We start from the raw sequence: 23,093 nt of genomic DNA, 5'->3' as shown, positions 1-23,093 counted from the left end.
TACACGGTTACAACTAGGCCAATAAAACAACGTATTAATTTAGACATTTTAAAACAACATGCAATACGAATGTACCTACTGTATCTAAAATATGAATAGAATATAAAAAAAAACTTTTGTTTACGATATTAGCTGCTTTTAACGAAGGCTAAACATTTCTTAAAACGTGCTTTTGGTCCGCGTATAAAATTGTACATCTATATGACCGCAACCATTTCTGCAAAAACTAGAGATAAAAGAGAAATAAATACTCTGTACCCATGTAAATAGAATAATATGAATACAAATAAGAATGGATTATTGCAATGCTTACAGTGAAAATCACAAGCCTCGTATTTGAGGACGAAACGAGAGGGCTTATTATACTTCGTCCTTTACATACCTCATTAGTAACAATCACAACTGTTCGGTACCTGACTTCACTGGTACTGTTCAGAACAACTTGAAATGTCACATTCCGAACACCACTATGGAGATCTTGAGATATGGCGTTAATTCTGAAATGGTAATTAAAAGGTCTGTAAGTTTTTGACAGAAGAATATGAAGACATTTAAATGGATAAAAAAAAATCAATGAAAAAATTTGGTCTTTACGACATTTTAAAGCTTATACATCATTGCCATCATAATGCAAATGAAGGGTAATGACAAAACGACCGAGCTGATCAAATCTAGTTAGTAGTCAAAAGGTAGTCTCTCTAAAGGAAAGTCCGTATAACAAATGGCAATCTATTCATTATATCAGTAATAATAATTAAGGCCTACAATAGCATATTATTTTTTCAAATATGTGTTTCGTCATTGAGTCAGATACAAACTGTTTGCGGTAAAACTGTAAGAAGTTGCGTAACCGTATCAGTTTCGACAACTATGTGTATAAATATGGGAGGTTTACTCGAAGTTTCGAATATTAATATTGTCTGCTTTATGAAAAATAATGTTATAAAATAGTATTAACCTGCTTGTGAACTGATGGGTGCCGCCATTAATGTTCCTAAGCACATTCGTTAGATGACTCTGAGGACCAGTTTTATCAAAATGAATGATAGTTGTTTCAGTCTTGTTACCACTAACAACATCCGATGCCCTTATCCAAATCTGGTGTGAGTCTCCGTCGCCTATTGTGTAACTCGCCATAGTAAAGGACGAAAACTCCGCCAGTGGTGAGATGTCTACCCATCCATAGTCCGGGGGTTCGGTCTTTATTTTGCTTATTATTTCATGAACCATTTCGTATTTGACGATGCCCCTAATGTTGGGTATAGAACTGACTGTCCTGTCACCTTCGTTGTCATTGAATATCGGTAATATCCTCTTGTAATTATGTCGGTCAATACCATCACTCAGTCTTGGTTCATAATCTAATATCTTTGTAAGGAAATGGCCGTTAACATGAGATGGGTTTGAAAACAATCCATTCCAAACAACACTGATTGTGGTAGGTGTTTCAAGATTGTATTCTGTCTGCCAGATATAGTGCGTATTTGAGCTTGCAGTTGACACATACAAACTATTTGAAGCGTTAATGGTTATTTCTGGTTTACCATCAAATACCGCAATCCTCCGTACGTATTCAGAGTTGTTCGCTTTATCGTTTATTTCCAAAATGCATGAGTAAACTCCTTTTTCGGATGGAGTAAAAACTGGATATGACGTATCTGTTGACAAAACTTCAGTTATGAAATCAGGCACGGGATTTGATGATGATGTAATAAGGGGTTCTCGTAGACCGTCATTTACTGCATCATATTCCATTTTCCAAACTTCGAAACTATATCTATACACTCCAGATAAGGCGTCACTCCAACCTGACCAAACAGGTTTAATTGCAAACTGAAATTACACACTGCCATTATTATACAAGTGAATGGCATCAGATTACTTTATAAACGTACATGTATTTACAGCACCCTGATAAGTTTATGGGACAGATTCATTTGACTCTGAATATGAAAAAAAAATCCTTTACATTTCTCAAAGGCAGCTGGGAGGGGGTGAAAATGAGTAAATATTTATTCACTATATTTCTCTAAGGCTTGAGGAGAAGCAGCAACAACTTTAATTATTAATTCAAAGTTTTTGATGTGACTAGACGGGGTATAAAATCAATGACCTCTGTAAAGGGGACGAGTTCGAAAATAATGATACGTAATTTAAAATGTGTTATAAATCTAAACAAAAACAAGTACACATTTACCATAGTGGTGTCATCTTCGAGTTCCATAGCATTCGTTGGGCATGCTGAAGTTTGTACACAGTGTGTGGGAACATCGAAATCAAATCTGAACTCTAACGTATTCTGAACGGAATGTCCATTGTAAGATTGGCTCACAGTGTCAGCATTGGTATCCGGGTTCTTTAACCGTCTTGTCCCGCCCGATGTAGCTCTGTTTGTTATGGCAAAGCTAAACCAATATTTTTGCAATGTATAAGCAATTATTTTAGTATTGTTACATTTGCACATTTTTTTTTCTTTTAAAGCACAGGAGCGCTGAGGATGTTCTGGTTATTGGAGCAACATTCCATACAGAAAAATAGGTTTAACCAGTTGTTAAAAAGATCATTTTCTGTCCCACATTGACCTCGAACGTCTTGATTTAGAGACAGTCATAAACAAGTATTAGTATATGTTATTACTGTGGTTGATCGTAATAATAAGATAATTAAAACATTTTAATTTATGACTTACATATCACCTGAATGTACATCGAATGTCGGTGACAGAGGAAATGCGATGGTACATGGGAGATATTCTACTGGTTCTGTCAGACCGGAACACTGCACAGAGAAATCACTACTTCCTAAATAAACATGGGAAACATAATTGTATATACTGAAATTAGAAATCGTCAAATAGATGGCAGGCTGTCTTTTATTTCATGAAAGACTTATAGTTAAATACATTTGCTAGAATTTAGTATATGCTTGCATTGGCAATTCTAGTTAAGTCCCTCTCACGGTTCTCCTCAGAAACGGCTGAATGGATTGAAACCAAACTTGGCACAAAAATAGACCATCATATGTAGACGTGCACAAAGGTTTTGAAGTTTCAAACAAGGCCGAAATTTCAAAAAAAGCTGCCGTCCAAACTTAAAAAAAAATCACAAAACATCGTAGAAGGTTTGTACTTTGTTTAAAAATAAGTCATCACAATGAGTCATGCTCCCTAAACATAGTAGGTGGACATAATAAACATTGTTTTTACTTCTGCTTTAAAATTATTTTTTATAATCTCCCTCTTGAATTTCTCATCAGAAACGGCTGAATAGATTGAAACCAAGCTTGGCACAACTATAGACCACCATGTGTAGATGTGCACATAGTTTTGAAATTTCAAACATGGCAGCCATTTTAAAATGTCTGCCGTCCAAACTTTAAAGAAAATTGTAAAAAAAAATCACAAAAAAATCGTAGAAGGTTCATACTTGGTATAAAAATAGGTAACCACAAGGGCTTTACATCGGTCATATTAAAGTTTTTAATGGCCGACATCCCCGCCCCCCCCCCCAAAAAAATGAAAAAAAATCATGCCTGCAGCCATATGAACCGATTTAAAAGCTGAGCGTAACGATTATATCTAGGTTTCTATACAATTATATTGGATCAAATATCAGTTGAATTGAACCTAGTAAATCTTCACCCCCGTGCAGGTCCGGGTGTTAAAAGAATAGGCCTGCAGCAGCGCTAAGCTTGTCGTATAAGGCGACTAAATAGTGCTCAGAAACCTAGCCGGGGGCTAGGCGCTCTGCCCACAGAGCAACTGGGATGTGTGCCCCAGGTGGTGGAATGGGGTACCCCTGGCGTGTTACATGCTGGGGTTGTCAGGCTATAATACGGAAAACCTGACCGCAAACCATAGTGGTGCACCGTGTTGGGAAAGATGTCACGTTCCTCGCACGTTAAAGAACCCTGCTGTGGTATTCGATAGGAGTAGGAACCTTTGCGCTCTGCCACAGGAGGCTAAATTGCCCGACCTTACCCATCCCCCCTTTTTCCAGTGGCAATCAAAATTTGTGGACCCTATTATCCTTGTGACCCATCCTTTCTTTTTTTCATTTCATGTTCATTTTATCATCCATTTCATGTTCATTGTCTGAATATAGCTGAAATATTGCTGCTCGGACGTTAAACCCCAACAAACAAACAAACAAACAGTAAATCTTCATCTTGATCGACGCTGTGTCTTTTTGGAAGTAAGCGTGCTAGCGGGAGACGCGAATAATAACAATCCGACAAGTCTCCACTTATACACCTATATGTTATTCTTTACTGGATTTGTAAATTGTAATTATCTTATAAATCAATCTGCAGAGAGTTCGATTATATCTCTTACAGGCCTCAATGATGGTCATGTTTTCTTTCTCTTGTTTTGGGATATTAGTTTGTTTTCTCCGTCTAAAAGTTTGGAAGAGAATGGTAAACATTTATATTTCATACCTGAAAACAAATGAGATCTTTAATTTTCCTCACCTGTTGCCTCTGTATACAGGAACGTCACTCCTGCCTGAACAATACCGAATCTAACTTCTCTAACGTAGTTCGGTAAACTCGGGATAGCACCAATGGAAGAGTTCGTGTCAAAAGAAGCTTCGATTGATAATTCAATTCTGTTATATTCGTTTTGATTGGACCATGTCACCGTTTCAGTAGACTGTGAGTGAACAGTGTAAGTGTATACAGTATTTCCGGATAGATCTACATATTCTATAGTTGAATTGCTGCTATGAAGTGTCGGGCTAAATGTATTAGTAACTGAAACAAAAGCAACAATCATTTTAAATGTTTGATCAGTTGAGTGTATTAACAAATGATATGAGGCTGGTGTAACCTGTAGGAAGACAAAGTTGAATAGATTGGAGATTGGATGGGGTACAGGGGTTTAGGAGACGGGAATCGGTAGCTGAAGGGGCAGAAATGGGGTGTTAAAAATACGGGAAGCGGGAATTATTGTTCGGAGCAATAAACGGGGTTAAAAATGAAAAGGGTGGACAGAGGCTTAGTATGAGAGACCGTTGTTTAGGGGTGAGTAGCGGGGATCAAGTGCCACCTGTCCACCCCCACATACATTGACATTTTTACACATTTTACATTTACAATGTTAAGCACTAGCTTTTTTCATGATTTTACAAAATATTAAGATGTGAGCTATGAACATTTTGTTTACGCTAAAGATAGGAAACTAGTAAATAAATACTCCATTAACTTTCTGCCAGATTGAAATCGGATTCTTAAGTTCATTTGTATTAATTACCGTTACTTAGTTCTTTGTCATGTTTCATTGTTATCATAAACAAAAACAAATTCAACGGATCTTATTTGGCAAAATACCATGAAGAAGTAGAAAAATTGAGAAGACAAACGATGGAGAATCCTTGAAAATGTAGAAGGTAAAACGTGCCAGTATGTGAAGCATATGATGATGTCTGACAAAAACGCACATTTGTCTTAACATATAAGATCCCCTTCATGTCATCATTTTCTTTTTTTTGTAGCTTTTAATTCAAAACATTTAAACAAAAAAAAAGAATGTTACTTAACGTCAATTAATGATTTCGTAGACTGCATGTGGGAGACCAATAAGTGGAATCGGACTTTAAATACATGTACTTTGCTTTGACACACTTCAACGCATGTCACTTGAATACAAGCAGATCGATCGAGCTAAACAAGCCAGCAGTAAAACTCGTCACATACATCAAAGTGCTTAATGAGTAATGCTTAAGTCTTTGGTATAAGCCTGCAAATGGGAAAAAGGGGGTGCTCCTTTCACTTAATATCCGGAGCTATAAAGAAGTTCAATGAATAAATGTACATGTCGATGTATACGCACATTGTAAACAAGATATTCCACTAAATCCAGTTGAACATGCGCACTGTTCTGGTGATCCTCCACAACTTCCGGGGTAACACGGACTCAGATGTGAACAGAGAGACACTAAATACAGAAAAAAACATGTGTTTTCTTAATTTACTTTATAGTATTGAAAAAAAGATAAACAATACTTTCGAATGTTGAGACATTTTATAAAGCTCTGAAAAAATAACGTTTTGATTTAAAGAAGAGCAAACTTGAAATTACTATAATACGTATGTTTAAACTTCGCGTATGCAGGTGTAGAGGTGAACTTCTTTATTTCTTTAAAATGTAGAGTTCGTTAAATAAGTATAAAAAAATCAAAGACTGAAGTCTTCAAAGTTGCTAATTGTGAAATATTCTCTGTCACTGACTTTGGCTTACTTTCAACATCCGATATGGCACGAATGTGATATGCTCTAAATCGGGAGACTTCCGCCAAAAATCTTGGTTCCCGTGATATGATTGCGTACTCCTTCGTAACCGTGTTTACCCAAATGCTTTCAATTTCCCGGAACTAGATTATAACAATTGTAAATGGGTATACATAAATATCGGTGTCCTTGTAATATACATCGATGTGTATGCCCGCAGTCAGTTGTAACCAGCCCTGGTGTTTGAATCGGAAGCTGGGTAATATATTGCATAAATTCAATGCTAACCGATTTTTTCATCTTTAATTGTAAACTTCATGTTCTCATGCAAAAACACACGCAGACATGTGAATGGTATTTTTTAAAAAGATTTACGTTGTAGCCATCTGATTTTGACAAGTGTACCAGATTAGGAACCAGATTAAACAACTGGCAATGAATATTCATAGATATCGGGGCCGTGCTACTTTATTAAGGCTAAAAACCACTAATTCCACTTTCCATAGGCTTCTATGCTAATTTCACAATATTCAATGGCTTCTCTGGACTTTACCTTAACTTTAACCTGCAGAGGACTATATATCAGCATGATTCTACATATGTCAGCTCACAATCCTCAGAATGGCATGTGGGGTTAGCAGACTTGCAGTGCAGTACTGGTCACCGGGAGTGAAGGGTCTATAAATAGCATGGGAAATCCCAGTGTTTTCACAAGATAGGGGTATATTTAAAAATCATTATGGAGATTAGGCTTCACATCACAAGAAGCAAAATGCACCTATAAAATGTACAGAAATGTTTTTCCTTTCAGAAACTGTTTAAATTTTTTAAATAAGATGAGAACTTTTTTCACAGCACTATGAGGAACAGGGGTAATTTCTGCGTAGGACTATTTTTGCGTACGTTCCAAATGCTCATTGGTTGAATTGGTGGTCTGTAACCTGTATACGACTAATATAGTATTGTAACGAGCCCCTGTGCCTGAATGGGAAACTGGGTAATATTCAATGCTAATCGATCATTTCATGTTATCTTCCCGTTCTCATACAAGCAAACAAAAACATGTAGAACACAGGTGTATGATATTTAAGACGCATATTTCTATCTCGTATGAAGCTGGAACTATGGCGCTCTGGCGGTAAATACGGCAAAGATCTGTAGCATTACGTGGAGTATAAATATATAATTATGCAAACAATATGCAAGTGCAAGAAGTCGAATATTAGCGACTTCAAAAGACATTTATTCTTCAGATTTTTCTTTTTTAACCTGGCTTGATTTATTATATTCCCTTTACAGCCTTCTATGGAAAAATAAATATCCGACGTTGGAGTTGAGCAATTCTTAACATTTGAGAGGGTTGTGTATCTAACATTTATTTTATTTCAATTGACATATTGTTACATTTCTTATGTACAAAATTTTCATGTATAATATGTGTCCATCGATTTCATATTTACCCGGTTTTCTTACCATTTAAGATATAATTCGCAATCATTCAAGACCCAAACAGAGAGGAAAACATCAAGAATACATTGTACTTTTATATCAATTATTGCCTGTACTATATTGAGTTGAGTCTTTATGGTGCTACTGATTTAGAGGAAATTTATTGCTCTAGCGTGTGTACAAGTATAAAACCCTAGTATGTCAAGTCAATGGTGATCAACTGAACTAAGAGTAGAGGAAGACAGACGAACATGAACACGTTCAGTTACAGATAACTTAATGCCCCACATGTAAATCTTACATGTCTGACAGACCGATCCTTCATATCCAGCTGGGCATGCGCAAGTGTCAGGGTTGACGCAAGTTCCTCCGTTTCGACAAGAAGTTGCACAAACAGCTAAAGAAAAAAAAAAATTGAATACATAGTGAAAGCTCAATCATACTTGTAAATACATTTAACAGGTGAAAATGCCTCGATCAATGCTGTGAGTAGATGTATATGAATGTAAATTCGTAACGTTTAAAAGAACATCCGAAAAGGCTTTGAATTAAGAACAACAAACAAATTAGAGCAAGTTCTAATACTGTGGTATTACGATTTAAAATGTCTTTACGTGTACCTCTACTATACATAATTATATAATATTTATTTACGAAATAAATGTATGTTCTAAAACTGACATTTACAGTATAAATAATAACGCAACTTTAAAATTGCCTGTCAGATACAGTTATAACTAAATTATACAAACTTACGACTAGAGCAGTTCTGATCCCCATTGTGTGTCCAGCCTTGACAACAAAAATAAACCGTGACGTTATATTCTTCTGTAATGTTTTCATAAGTAACACACCTGTTTTAAAACAAAGTTATTATATTTCACAATATACAAAATGTACATGTATTACAATGGCGCTTGGAACAAGGAATGCATATGTTTTAATTTGTATCGATTTCTCGAATACTATTGACTTACCCTTAATACTTGTATTCGTCCACGAGTTCATGCATGTCGGTACATGTAGTTGTATTTTCGAAAATTATACATGAATTGTAGATAATGATAACCTGATAAATAAACAAATAATTATCTTTTTAATACAAGAAAAAAAAATAAATTTACGTTTTACCAGAATTTACCATTCTGTATTATATTTTGCAACCAAATAATTACTGGAAATTAATATTTACTACATGTGTAATTAAAATACATAAAATGTTCTTATAATTCAAAAGGCATAATTGTGCTGAATAATTTCACCTCCAAATATAAAACAAAAGAAACTCACCAAAACGCCCCGAACACGGCACAGACTTCTGTGTAGTTAACTCTTGTTTCTAGCTCTGAACAGACCTGACTGTAAATATAGAAATACCGCTGTGACATATACCGAGCGATATTGAGGAAACTCAGAGTTAAATAACGACATAAATGACAACATGGTTATAGTGGTAAAACAATGATGAAATAGAGTTTCCGTGATTTAGTTCGATTCTAATAGACCCTTTTGAGGTAAGTTGGTGCGCATGCTCAATACACACTTCCGCGAAGTAGGGCTTGGATAGAAAGAGTAATCAAGGGAACCAAGGTTATAGCGGTAATCAAAAGAATGCAATCCAGGGACAAAGACCAGACATGGAAAACAGACACACACAACAAAGAACATAAAGTAACTAAAACCATACATACAAAGTAACAAAAGTAAATGAGCAACTCGGACTCCACTAAAAACTGGGAGCATGGACCAGGTGCACCGGTAGGGTAAGCGTCCTCTGCTTTTCTAGGAACACCCGCCGAGTTGTTCATAAAAAGTCAAGTTCGGGGTAGACAAACGAGGAAAGGCAAACTATGACCCGTAGAACAAAAGAATTTTCCTCGCGGAACTGTATATTGAGCATGCTTTACGCATGCTCATCGACTACCCCAACGTTAGCACAAAAGGGTCTGTAGGTCTAGTTTCTTCATGAATAGAAGTAGTGTTTCACGTAATGTTGGTCATGTATTTATCACTTTTTTACCGTTGCTTTGGTCTTAAGTGCCTTGAAGCACGTCGTATTAGAATTTAAAACAAATAACTATTTAAATATTGTCAGATTATATTCAGTACTTGTTTATATAACTTAGAAAGTGATACAATCATGTCAAATTTTTACCAGTGTTAAGCTAGCCGTCGATACAAGCCCGCATGGCTGCTAGCCGTAGATAACTTAGCCGTCAATAATATTCGTGTATATTCATTAGATTGGGGTACGTTCATACAATACTTTTAAAAATTTAAAATACAGGAATTCGAATACGTTATTCGTAAGGTTTTGCGTGCAGAAAATAAGAATAATGATATAACATACGTGTAAGTCTCTTTACCATGGCATACTTACATGTATAAGTTTTTAATGATGTAATGTTATATAAAAAAATAAAGTAAGTGTATCGAATACGCTACAGCTAGGGTGGATCAAAGATTTCAGGTTGGGGGGGGCGTAAATATACATATACAAATAACTCAAACAATAATTTTGTAAATCTCGGAATTAGACGGTCAGATATTCATTATATTATAAGTTTTGAATGGTAATAACAAAATACCTTGACCCTTGGAACTATGATAATTTTTTATTGTCTCCCTTGAAAGTCCTTTTGCTATTGAAAAAAAAACTCTGTCACTAATGACAAACTTCAAAACTGATAAAACTTTGTAAGAGAAATAATTACTTTACAATACTACAAGAAACTACAACTTCCAAGTCGGTGTCTAGGACCAATGTCAATTAGTCCATCTTGGAAATACCTAATACTTTTGGGAATTGATAGTCCTAAAGAAGGCGTTGAATCTCATTCCAGTCCCAAGATGGACTAATGGACCTCAGTTCCAGCTACCGACTTCGAAATTGGTACATAAGTGGTGAGGGGACCCCCTTTTTTAAAATTTTCTCAACGACAGAGATAGATACGGAAATTCCCAATATTTTGAGAATTGATACTCCTAAAGTAGGCCTAAAATATCATTCAAGTCTCAAGACGAACTACAATGCAATGGACCTTGGTCCTAGCCACCGACTTCGAAGTTGGTACATAAGTGGTAACTACCACACAAGTGATTAAAACGTCATTTGCATTCATCTCATACGGACAATATAAAGCACTAACACAATTTAGATGTACACTGTATACTTCTATGAGTAGAAGGTGTAGGCAGTGTCTTAATTTTTATTTGGACTGGTACTTAATTATTGAACAGTTAAGAACAATCGTCATCGTATGTACACCGGGTGCTATTCAGCATCTTAAAGACACTTCAATTAAAACTATTTGATCTAGATGATCCCTTCTACATAACAAATACATACTAAAACATGAAGTAGACACAACTCAAGCGACAGAAATCCACAAGCTCAGAGCTGTACATGTAATAAACATAGAGATGTAGCGTCTTGTGTCGATTTCTAACATCGTATGATAAGAAATAAACAACGAAACAAACATAAATAAATACCATGCTCAAATGCAAGACTTTAGTTTGATTGGAACATGTAACATACAACGTTAAATTTTGGATCGATTGCGTTTCAGGATACAGATGTACAATGTATGGTGTGGTTTTAGAAATAAAAAGTAAATTAGTAGATAACTTACCCCGACCAGTCATCAATTTGCTCTGTTGAGAAATATACAAAACAAACAAAAAGTGCCAACTTCAGAAAATTCATAATTTAGATTATTTTCAAATTTAGAGTTTCTGTCATTATATTTTTCGACATTATATTTTTCGACAAAAACGTGTCAATCCCTCAGCACATGTTTAGACAACGGTAAGATAAAGTCTATTAACATGTAAATTCAAATGAATGACAATAGTGACGCCTTTTACTTTTGTTTTAGTAAATTACTGGTAACCACCCCTACAGAAATTCGGTTGAATATCTATAAACAAACTTTAAAGCTTCATCGAGTACTTTATTAAATGGACAAAGCGAAGAATACTATCATATTACCAAAGGGTTAACAGGTTGATAGAAAATAATTTATCCACATTCATTTCTTACATATACGGTTTGTTTTGATTCATGTGACTTAGAAACTTTCCCGTATTATACCATTTTTATTTAAAACTTACGGTAGACATAGATGTGTAGAATGATAATAAATAATTTTAGGTCATTAGTAATCAGTTTTGGGTTTCATGGTGTATAATACAACATGAGCGCTAAGGAGTGTTTATACTACGTGTGTTAACGAACGAAAAAATATCATGCAACTAAACTATATGTTTGCTAAAATATTGAAACCACACAAAATTTAAGATATGAGATCACAAGAAATGAAAGATAGAACATCTATATAGCTAATAGTAACTTATATTTAAAAAAAAATGCTGTATTCAAGCATTAAAGCAAGTACATTTAGTTTTTAAACTGGCCAGTTAATTGAGGCCATGTTTCTAGCCTTTATTAGTCAGTGAGTATCATACTGTACAGTGTAGCTGCATCCGAAGGAATTACTATCATATATCTAGATCACTCTTTCTTAATGTTTCATTAACTTTTACTAGTGTTTAATGCAGATGTCAGAGTACATTTGTTATTTAAGCAATCGAAGTTTTTAGACGATTTCCATATTTTTACCTTTTGCCAATGTATAACTAAATTTCAAATATTTCCTGAAAACATAGAATGCTGTTAATTATCACTCTTACCAATCTCTATAAAAGACAACAAGAAACCACGTTTTTGTGTAATGTCATCGGAATGAAATCTAAGAGAAAGTGAAGAACCATTGCTTGTATACATTTCCGTCGGCTCCCATCCGTCATTCCGACATAATTTAGCTATCGTTTTTCCTAAAAACAACACTGAGTGATAAGTGTAGCAAAAAAAAAAAAAAAAAAAAGCAGGGTGAAAAAGTTAAATTAGAAAATAGGCGTTATAGAGTACAATTATTTTTGTGATCTTCCGAAAATGTGGAGGTAAGTCAATTCTCTACTCTATATGTCATTAATATTTAATAATGAACTACAGTTGCGACACCTGATATACTTGGTTTATTGATTGATTGATTGATTGTTGGTGTTTAACGCCCAAGCAGCAATATTTCAACTTTATCCAGGCGATGAACATGAAATGGATGATAAAATGAACAAGAAACGACTATGAAATAAAAAGGGTCGATAAATTTTGAATGCCACCGGAAATAGGGAGAGGTGGGTAGAGTCGGGCAGTTTCGCCTACTGTGGCAGAGCGCCAAGGTTCCTACTCCTATCGAATACCATAGTAGGAACTTCCGTGACGTAAGAAGTTTCAATTCCGTTCCTTCATACCCCAACCTCTTTGAAGTATAGTAAAATCAGAATGATAGTAAAATATTTACCATTTAAAACATTTTATACAGTTTTTTACCCTAACACGGGAGAAGGTAATTAAACTAACGGAAAACAAATGACCTACCAGATGAGAAAACCCACCAATCATGGAAATTATTTGTAAAAGAAGTTTCAATGAACTTTACATTGGTTTTCAGCATTTTGAATGGGTATATTTATCCAGATAATAAAATTGCGTATTTTGATTTGCGAAAGCAAACCACACATGTATTAAATTAACAAATGAATTGCCATTACCAAATTTAAATTCGTTTTGTCAAAAATATATATTATATTCCGTAAATGTAGTGACCTAGTTCAAAATGACTATGTTTTCAAGGTATTTTACTAAAAAAAAATTTACAAAATAGGATTTTACCGCTTGATTCCCGGAAGGTCAAATTTTTTTGTGTAAATAAAAGACTTAAAATATTTTAAAACACATTTTTAGCTTATTCAAATTTGCTGTGGCTTTCAACATGCCAGACGCTAGAGGTAAGGATGGTACCAAGTCTGAATACAGCTTTGCCAGACAACCTCTAGCATTGCTGGAGTATAAAGTAGGGTACATTAACGTGCGTGGAACGTGATATCTTTCCCAACACTATGCACCGCAATGGTTTGTGGTCATGTTATCCGTATTATGGCCTGATGATCCAAGCATGTATTATGCCAGGGTTTTCCCATTCAACCGCATGAGGCACACAACCCAGTTTTCTCTGTGGGCAGAGTGCCCAAGCAACCCTCCCCCCCCCGGCCAGGGTTCTAAGCACTATTTAGTCGCCTTCTATGAAGCTTAGCGCGGCTGTGGGCCTATTCTTTTGATACCCGGACCCGCACGGTTTATTGAAATCATGCTTCAAGAGATGCCCTTTAACCTTAACTGTATGGAACCTACCAGATTCTGTTATCTCTAAGTAGTCATAGTCGCAGCTTGCATGATGTTCTACATCTAGAAATTCAATTTGCATGAAAATATTTGCTTTGCTGCTTGAAGCCGTAATGGTCCATTTGCAATTCTTGTTTCTGGAAATGTAAACATTTGTGAATAAGGTGTTTTAATAAATTTATAACAAGAACATGTCTGGCGCATTAAAATGTAGAAAATATCTTATGTAGAAGATCATACAGACAAAACGTACTGGTGGCAAGGTTATTAAAATTATGCTGTTTTATATATAATGATTAACAATAGAGTAATGTCTTAAATAAAATAAGTCTGGATCCGGTCAAAATAAAAATGTTTAGGAAATTTCTTTTCATATTTTCACATTCCCATCCGGATCGTAGGGAACTTCGATTTTATCCGTACGGCAAATGATTGAACTTCGTTTGATTTGTAGAATTGTCATCGTTCAATTACTGTTGATTTTATTACTATGTTGTCGGGCCTTCTACAGCTTACTTAACAGTGTGTTTACACTTAATGGAGACTTTTGGTGATATCTGTAAGTATTAACTACAGTTGCGATCACTTCTAACCTCTCTTCGATCCTGTCAGGATTCGCTGTCATACAACAGTTCTAAACTGTCAGAAACTGTTCTGACCCGCGACACACCTTGTCAGGGTCTGTCAAGACTATGGACAAGCTCTGTCATAATCTGTCATGGGTCCTGACACCCTCCTGTCAGGAACTGTTCTAGGTAGAACAGATACGTAGATTAGAAGAGTTCCTGACAGTCATTAGCTCGAGAATACTTCTCTGACTGAATAACATACAGTACATGTACGTGATTCCGGGAAAAAGGCGTAGCACCTGAATACCGATTCGTACGACGGGAAGGAAGCTTTGCTAATGTTTAACCTTGATTTTGTTTTCATTTTTTTTACCCGACTTTTTTGTATGCATGCAGTACCAACACAAAATATTGCTTGCTACGCCCTGATTTTGACTGAAATATACCAGTCGCAGTCACCCACATAGTACTTACATATATATTACCAAACAAATAGCATATTTTAGACTCTCATGGAAATCAAAAGTGCTGGCACTCATACATTTTGCAACAATATAACATTTATGAAGAATTTTGGCCCCGAGCAGGTCCGGTTGTCAAAAGAATAGGCCTGAAGCAGCGCTAAGCTTGTCGTAAAAGGCGACTAAATAGTGCTCAGAAACCTAGCCGGACGCTAGGCGCTCTGCCCACAGAGCAACTGGGATGTGTGCCCCATGTGGTGGAATGAGGGTACCCCTGCCGTGTTACTTGCTGGGATTGTCAGGCTGTAATACGGAGAACCTTACCGTAAACCATAGTGGTGCACCATGTTGGGAAAGATGCCACTTTCTTAGCACATTAAAGAACCCTGCTATGGTATTCGATAGGAGTAGGAACCTTTGCACTCTGCCACAGGAGGCTAAATTGCCCGACCCTACCCATCTCTCACTTTTATCTTGTGGCAATCAAAGTTTATCGACCTTATTATCCTTGTGTCCCATCCCTTTTTTCATTTCATCATCATCATTTCATGTTCATTTTAGCATCCCTTTAATGTTCATTGCCTGAATATAGCTGAAATATTGCTGCTTGGTCGTTAAACCCCAATAATCAATGAAGAATTTTGACTCAAATTAATATGTCACAGCCCCTATATGATAGTTATATTGAAAAATTTAGCATTTCAGTCATTAATTTTAGACCCTTATGGAAATTAAAAGTGCTGGCACTCATACATTTGCCAAGAATATGATATTTTTGAAGAATTTTGACTCAAATTAATATGTGACAGTACCTAAATGATAGTTATATTGAAAAATTAAGCATTTTAGTCATTAATTTTAGACCCTCATAAAAATTAAAAGGGTGGGCTGTCATACATATGCCGGAATATGACATTTTTGAAGAATTTTGACAGAAATATATGTGTCACAGTCACCCACATGATAGTTATATTGAAAAAATAAGCATTTTAGTCAATAGTTTTAGACCATTATGAAAATTAAAACTGCTCGCACTCATACATTTGGCAGAATTTTTAGAATTATTACTTAAATACAGGTGTCACAGTCACTAATATGAAACTAACATTTTTAATTTCTACATTTTCTACATATAAGACCAGGTAGGTGAATTGGAAGTGTTCACACTCATATTCGTTGCTAAAAGTGGCATTTTAAAAAATTTCGACCAAAATATTTAGGTATCAGTCACCAATTTAATGCTACAATTGTCAATTCTAACATTTTTAGAATGATTTATGACCCCTATGTTATTAAAAGTAGCTTTCACTGAAAAAGTACTTTATACATATAGTAAATCTTGAACATCTCAAAGTTATCGGTTACCACTTTTACAATTAGAACAGATTTATAGAACATTAATTTCATAATTAAATAATTTAATTTGATTAATATCACAGGTGTATGACAGAATGTAAAATGTATATATATGATAACAATGATAATTTTTGAACGATGAGTGATTGGACCGTGAAATCAAGATTTTTTTCCTAATCGGATTTGTTAATTTACATTAGTCACACAGTTTCGTATTAATCGCGGACTTCATGTTCTAAATTACGTCACACAGAATAGAAAGATTAAGTGTCAGGAACTGTCCATGGGTATGACAGTTTAGAACAGATTTTCGTATTTTCTTTGTCACGACCCATGACAGATTCTGTCAGGATCTATCAGGGAATAGGGCATTGTGTCCTGACTCAGGACAGCCTCTGTCAGGATTTCTATTCTATCTGCTGTCGTAGAACAGAAATCCTGACAGATTCTGACAGAATTTAAGAGAGGTTAGAGGTGATCGTAACTGTATATTTTATTAAGATTATACGCTGGTGCAATTGTTACGTTTCATCATATCCGTTCTTTATCTACTGTTGTCTTCAAGAATGAATTTAGAGGTAATTAAAAGTCTTCATAACAACGCTGATACCATACTTGAAATCCCAGATCAAACATAAGTTTCAAAATATTTTTATGTTATTGTGTTTTTTCCCCAAAATGATCAGACAGTATAGGCTACACAAAGTTATAAATATTTAGATAATTTGACCGACCTTGGACCAATAGCTACGCAAATATGAATAAAAAATAACAAAGGAAAAACGGGGAAAAATGAATAAATAAAAGACAAAATTATTACAATAGACAGACAAGCTTTATAGTTTAAATATTTACATACGAGTCATAAGTTGATGGGAAACCAGGACTAGATAAGTATTGTTCCGTTTTACTAGCTGTTAAATTTTGTTCAGTACTAGAACACCCTGATCCAGCTATAAGGTAAAATAATTACATGTTAATTAACACTTAAAAATATGGACAATATGAAACAATACTATCTTTACAAAAAGGACACAGTAAAAGTTTGTTCTTTTTACTTACAGTTTTCTACATTTCATTCAAGAAAATAACACACTGCACGCGATTTCAATTTTCGATACACTTTTTTTTCGAACGTCACTAAGTTATCAGTATTCAGCCAATATGGTTGAGAATTGCGATGAGGCGACTTGTATTTCCTTAGAACAGCGTCTTTAAACTCAAAGGGTAAAAAAAAACGAAATATAGACCATGTACATTCACAATGCAGCGAACCGAATAAAAAGATTACGCATTAAACCTGAAAATGAGAGAAACAAGACGGCGCAAAAACAAAAGCACTACCAATATAAAAAAAGACGAAAAAAAAAAAATCCAAAAAAAACAAAAAACAAAAAAAAAAAAAAAAATAAATAAATAGAAAAAAAAACAAAAAAAAAAACACAAAATCGGTAGTGACATCAGTTGCTAAGGACGCGTAATAAGGTCCTGCACCAGTAGTGTCATCCACAATATTGTAAGAGTTTAATCCACTATTAACCAAGTTACAATAAAACAGTTTCCAAAAATATATACAATGCGTTTACAAAAATGTAATTTAATCCAGGGACATAGACCATACACAGCAAAGAACGTATAATAAACAGAATAACACATACATATACAAAGTAACAGAAGTAGTTGAGCAACTCGGTATCCACTAAAAACTGGGAGCATGGACCAGGTACACCGGTGGGGTAGTCATCAGCTTTTCTAGAAACATACGCCGAGTTGCTCATAAAAAGTCAAGTCAAGGGTAGACAAAAGAGGAAAGTAAAACTATGTCACGTTGAACATATCAGTTTTCTTGGTGCAAATGAATACACTGTAACCACCTACGAGTTCATGATTACGACCATAAAATCTTCTGTAGCGATGACTTCAATCTTTTAGCATCATAACCCAGAAGCTTAATTGTAAGAAGTCTAGAGCGATTAAATAAGTCTGCATAGTTACGACAAGCTCTGGCATAATGTATGAGTTGTGATATAAAAACTCCATACGCGGGTACGGAAGGGATGTTGCCACATATGAAAGGAAATTTGACATTCGACATGAAAATTCATCGCATTTGTCGTCAATAGTTTTCTTTTATAATCCATCTATAAGTGTAGGTCAAGATATGAGGCTGACGTCACAGTTTCTGTAGTATCCCTTATCTTAAGTTCTTTGGGGTAGATGCGATGTATCAAATCACCTAAACTAGGATTAACAATAATACGTCATCTATATAGCGGAAACTGAAATTAAAGGATCTAACTAAAGGATGTTCCTTCAGATCAGCTATAAAATCATTTTCATAAGAGTAAAGGAATAGATCAGCAAGTACAGGAGCACAATTTGTTCCTGCTGGAATGCCGATCGTTTGTTGAAAACGCGTCCACCGCACTTGACAAATATTGATAAAAAATTCGAGCATTTTGACAAATATTGATACAAAATTCGAGCATTTTGCAAACATTTTCTTTGATATAATTAGATGATGATTTTGAATCATTTTTCACAAAGTAAGAGGAATCTCTACCAGGAACTACATATTTGTATCTAGGTGTAATGTTTTTGAGTCGAGATTTCAACTGAGTATGGGGAATAAAAATTTAAATAATTAAAAAATCATGGGTTTTAATGCTATTGTATGCTGATAATACTCTCGAATTGAGGATATATCAATGATCTTTCGATTATTCTCAGTATCCACATTGACTTAATACCACTACGGAAGTAACAAGTATCGTGGAAGGACTGGATACATTCTTTGTGTATAGAATTAAGAAATTAGAATATAGAAAATTTGGAAAGAGGTTTGGTGATACACTTTGCTGATCCAGCTATGTGCGTCGTTGTATGGTTCTGTGGAGTTTATGAATCCAATACATAGACGGTAGATCACAAGCATAATACTACTTGCAGACAAAACAATGTTATTTTGGGCTTTGTCTGTTGGTACGACAACATATTTTTCATGTATAGTAGACAATGTTTTTGCTACAACGGGGTCTGGAAACTAATGGTATAAAGTTAATGAAATATTTTTACTTAATCCATGAGTGTGTAATGTACATGTATGCTTGATAAAATAGATTATTGCGGTCAGTATAGTGCAAGACACACGCTTTTCTTCTGAAATTTGTATCTTAAATATTTTTTGTTATTGGTTGCTGGTTTTCAAAATATTTAAATATATGTTTCCAACCTGCCAAATTGATATGTTGATATAAGTTCCCAATTTAACACCCTTCCGTTCTTCACTTATAAAATACATTACAAGTCAAAATTCAGGGGATAGGAACACAAATTCCTTTGATTTTGTTAGTTTTGTTGTTTTTTAATCATTTTGTATTACATCTTCTGTTTGAAGAAAGATTTGTATTTCTACTATTACATTGTTTAAGGAAACATTCAAATACTTCTGTCGACAATGGCACTCGGGATCTCATAAGTGCACATACTTACAATACGTAAAAATGCATGTGAAACAAGGGTGTGATAAAATTACCCTTTTAATCAGCCCTGGATCTTGATATCATCGCTTGGGCTTGAGTTATCAGATTACAAGTTATGATGAATACAGTAACATTTTGATAAAAGGCAAAACAAAAATATGCATAGTTGCTTACACAAATCGTTTCCAGAGAGCAGATACATTTTGAATCCTTTTTCATAGTTTGGCGACGTGTTATCACCGTCTGATATGAAGGTAAAATACACATTACCGGAAGTTGCGTCTTGGTATCCCAACGTTACTGCTGTTAGCGAACATTGATTTGTGTGAATTTGATGTCCACTGGTCGATATATCTGACAGAAAATGTATTATAACATTAAATGATGCAGTGTCCAAACCCAGAAAAATAAAGAATTAAAAGATACATAAAAATAAGCATCTATAGCTAGAAAATCTTAATTCCGTATTAGTTTCTTTACCGATTACATTGATGTCATTTACAACCAAGTGTATATAAGACTTTCCATGTATACGTAAATATTATTTTTGAGACATACAGTTATGTGTTGGCATATTTATGTATTTGTCTTACCATCGTATACGTTGATAGCAACACCAGCACAGTTCACAGTCATATCGGTGACCAGTAATAGTATTGTACTTCCACTGATCGATGAGGTTACTAACCAAGCACATTTGAAGTTACTGGAATAAAAAATGTTTACATACACATTGTTTGAGTCGCAGTATGTGTAAGTACCAGACAGAGGGTGATACACAATTACCATTTCAGAAAAAGTTTCAAACACCATATCCTGCCTAATAATGATATTGTTTCAAATTTGAGATACAAGTCTTTAGAATGCATATGAAATTGACACTTTGCATGAGTTATCGTCCTTTGATTTAAAAAAATTATGTGGAATATTTATGTAGGAGTTTCTCCAAAATACAGTCTGTTACAGAAAGACTATATGTTTGTAAAATATGTCAAACGAAAACCATTGTTTGTTTATTAAGATTTTCCCAACCCTTTATCACATCTACCGGTGGCAGTTTCTGAATATAACTAATTACACAAACACTAACGTAGCATATCCTGTAGAGTATCCTGTTGGTGAATATAAACAATCACTTGCATAGTATATCCAGGGAATATCCTGGTGGCGAAAATATCTATTTATACAAACACTTACGTAGCACATCAAGTAGTGTGTTCTTGTGGTGAATATATCAACTTATACAAATACTTATTTAACATTTCCAGCAGGATATCCTGTTGGTGAATATATTTTTTTATACAAACACTTATTTACCATATCCTGTAGGATATCCTGGTGATGAATATATCTATTTATAAAACACTTACTCAGCATATCCAGTAGGATATCTCGGTGGAGAATATATCTATTTACACAAAAACCTTACGTATTATATCCAGTAAGATATTCTGGTGATGAATATATTTATTTATACAAACACTTACTTAGTATATCCAGTAGGATGTCCTTGTGGTGAACATATCTATTCATAAAAAAAAAAAAAACACTTCCGTAACATACCCAGTGGAATATATTGGTGGTGAATATATCTATAAATACAAACACTTATTTAGCATATCTAGTAGGATATCTTGGTGGTGAATATATATACCAACACTTACGTAGTGTATCCCGTAGGATATCCTGGTGGTGAAACCGAAATAGTAGAATATCCAACACTTAGATTTTGTACACTGCCAGAACATTGTCCATTTACTGTAATCAACACCGATAGTATTAGCGATGCATATATTAGTGTGTGGTGTACAGTTCTCATTATCATGTAAGGCTCGAAGTAGGCTTTCGGTTTGTGGTGTATAGTTCTCATTATCATGGAAGGCTCGAAGTGGGCTTCCGGTATGTTTTGACAATTCAAAACTTTTCTACACAATCTTAAAAATACCTGACAACGAATAAATATCCATAAATGCTAGGACAATAATATAGTGTAACAAAACACCAGCTTATGATTTGTAGAATGCTTTACTATTTTCATTGTGATGAGCATAATAATTGTGAAAAAAAACACCATGGTATTTATGATTATACACCAGATACTTTATTGCTGCAAAACAACATATAATATATAAGTATACATAGAATTACACACTACACAGAAAGAATTCAACATATATTGTCATATGTGTAAGACAAACATGAAAAACACATGTTTCTGAGTAATGAATTAATGCATGAAAAACAAGTCACTGAAAATCATATGGTATGATATATTTTATTTTTAAAAGCCCAAAATTTCAGGTTTACCATACTGGTCGCAGTCAAGTTTCATTATGTCTCAAAATATCTTGCAATTTTTATCGGTGAATATGATACTGCATACACCAATCGGAACTAGGGAATGAACTTTAAGCTTATTATAGGTATTTCAAGAGCATTCATTTTCTTTACTTTTTTTGGCGGATAACCTTGAATTAATGTAAACATATGCATGGGTAAAAATGATCATAACTGTTCATATACTCTTTGTTACGATTTGTTTTACAAAAAATATTAATAATTTTTTTTTTTATGTTTTTAAGTTTAAGTCTCAAATCTCAGATGCAGGAGGATAACAGTAAAATAAACTGGATCATTTTCAAGAAGAAAAAAAAGAAGAGAAAAACCTCATAGCGAATAATCCAATTACAAATACTAAGTAATAAGTAAGTGTGAGAGTCAAGGTCGGATCAGCTGTGTTTTATGATTTGAATGTACAATGCATACCATTTTTTAGGGAAAAAATGATAAAATAGTTGTTTACTTACCCTAATCAATCATTAATTTGCTCTGTTGAGAAAATCACAAAACAAACAAGATGTGCTCATTTCAGATATTTCATAATTTATACGAGTATCACCTTTACATTTTATATCGTTCTAAAACGTGTCCATTCACTGGGAAACGCTTAGACAACGGTTAATCAAAACCTTCAGGCATTTAAATTTTAATAAATGAAAATAGTGACGCCGTTCCCTTTTTATTTTAGTGAATCACTAATTACCTTCATTATAGAAATTCGGTTGAACATCTATTAATAGACCTTAACGCTTCACTGAGTAATTTATTAAATGGAGAAAGCAGTAATGGTAATCTAATTACCAAAGGGTTCCAAGAAACATTCATTTGCAATTGTTCTGGTGTTTATGTCTTCCCTGTACAACGGCATTTTTAATTATTCACTTTGATTTTTTTTATGTAATTGGATTACAATCGTGAAAGTTTGGTTTGTTGTTCTTTCAGGTTTGACAAAACATTACAC

General features: G+C 34.4%; 1 protein-coding gene across 5 annotated transcripts in view; it reads right to left on the bottom strand.

Moving 5' to 3' along the window:
* Positions 1-22,762, bottom strand: part of LOC148603870 (uncharacterized) — a 53,504-nt gene extending 30,742 nt beyond the window's left edge. The window contains exons 1-18 of one of the 5 annotated variants that reach the window (XM_088551511.1): positions 22,600-22,762; positions 21,457-21,737; positions 21,280-21,317; positions 20,386-20,498; positions 19,967-20,146; positions 17,170-17,263; positions 13,934-14,061; positions 12,373-12,516; positions 11,313-11,334; positions 8,968-9,036; positions 8,434-8,531; positions 7,979-8,074; positions 5,831-5,935; positions 4,471-4,752; positions 2,690-2,801; positions 2,198-2,405; positions 959-1,833; positions 383-497 (exon numbers count right to left, since the gene is read on the bottom strand). In XM_088551511.1, the coding sequence (XP_088407637.1) occupies positions 383-497; positions 959-1,833; positions 2,198-2,405; positions 2,690-2,801; positions 4,471-4,752; positions 5,831-5,935; positions 7,979-8,074; positions 8,434-8,531; positions 8,968-9,036; positions 11,313-11,334; positions 12,373-12,516; positions 13,934-14,061; positions 17,170-17,263; positions 19,967-20,146; positions 20,386-20,498; positions 21,280-21,317; positions 21,457-21,540 (2,763 nt within the window). In that variant the 5' untranslated portion in view covers positions 21,541-21,737; positions 22,600-22,762. Of the gene's footprint in view, positions 1-382; positions 498-958; positions 1,834-2,197; positions 2,406-2,689; positions 2,802-4,470; positions 4,753-5,830; positions 5,936-7,978; positions 8,075-8,433; positions 8,532-8,967; positions 9,037-11,312; positions 11,335-12,372; positions 12,517-13,933; positions 14,062-17,165; positions 17,264-19,966; positions 20,147-20,385; positions 20,499-21,279; positions 21,318-21,456; positions 21,738-22,599 lie in introns of those variants that run through there. The other 4 variants (XM_088551512.1, XM_088551509.1, XM_088551513.1 and 1 more) reach the window with 4 other exon arrangements.
* Between the last annotated feature and the right edge of the window lie 331 nt (positions 22,763-23,093).

Source organism: Perna viridis, chromosome 11 (genome assembly GCF_037379345.1).
Source record: "Perna viridis isolate PV_CMFRI_1.1 ecotype Kerala chromosome 11, ASM3737934v1, whole genome shotgun sequence".
NCBI lineage: Eukaryota > Metazoa > Mollusca > Bivalvia > Mytilida > Mytilidae > Perna > Perna viridis.
The sequence above is the reverse complement of the archived record's forward strand: the minus strand, read 5'-3'. Positions and strand labels throughout refer to the sequence as shown.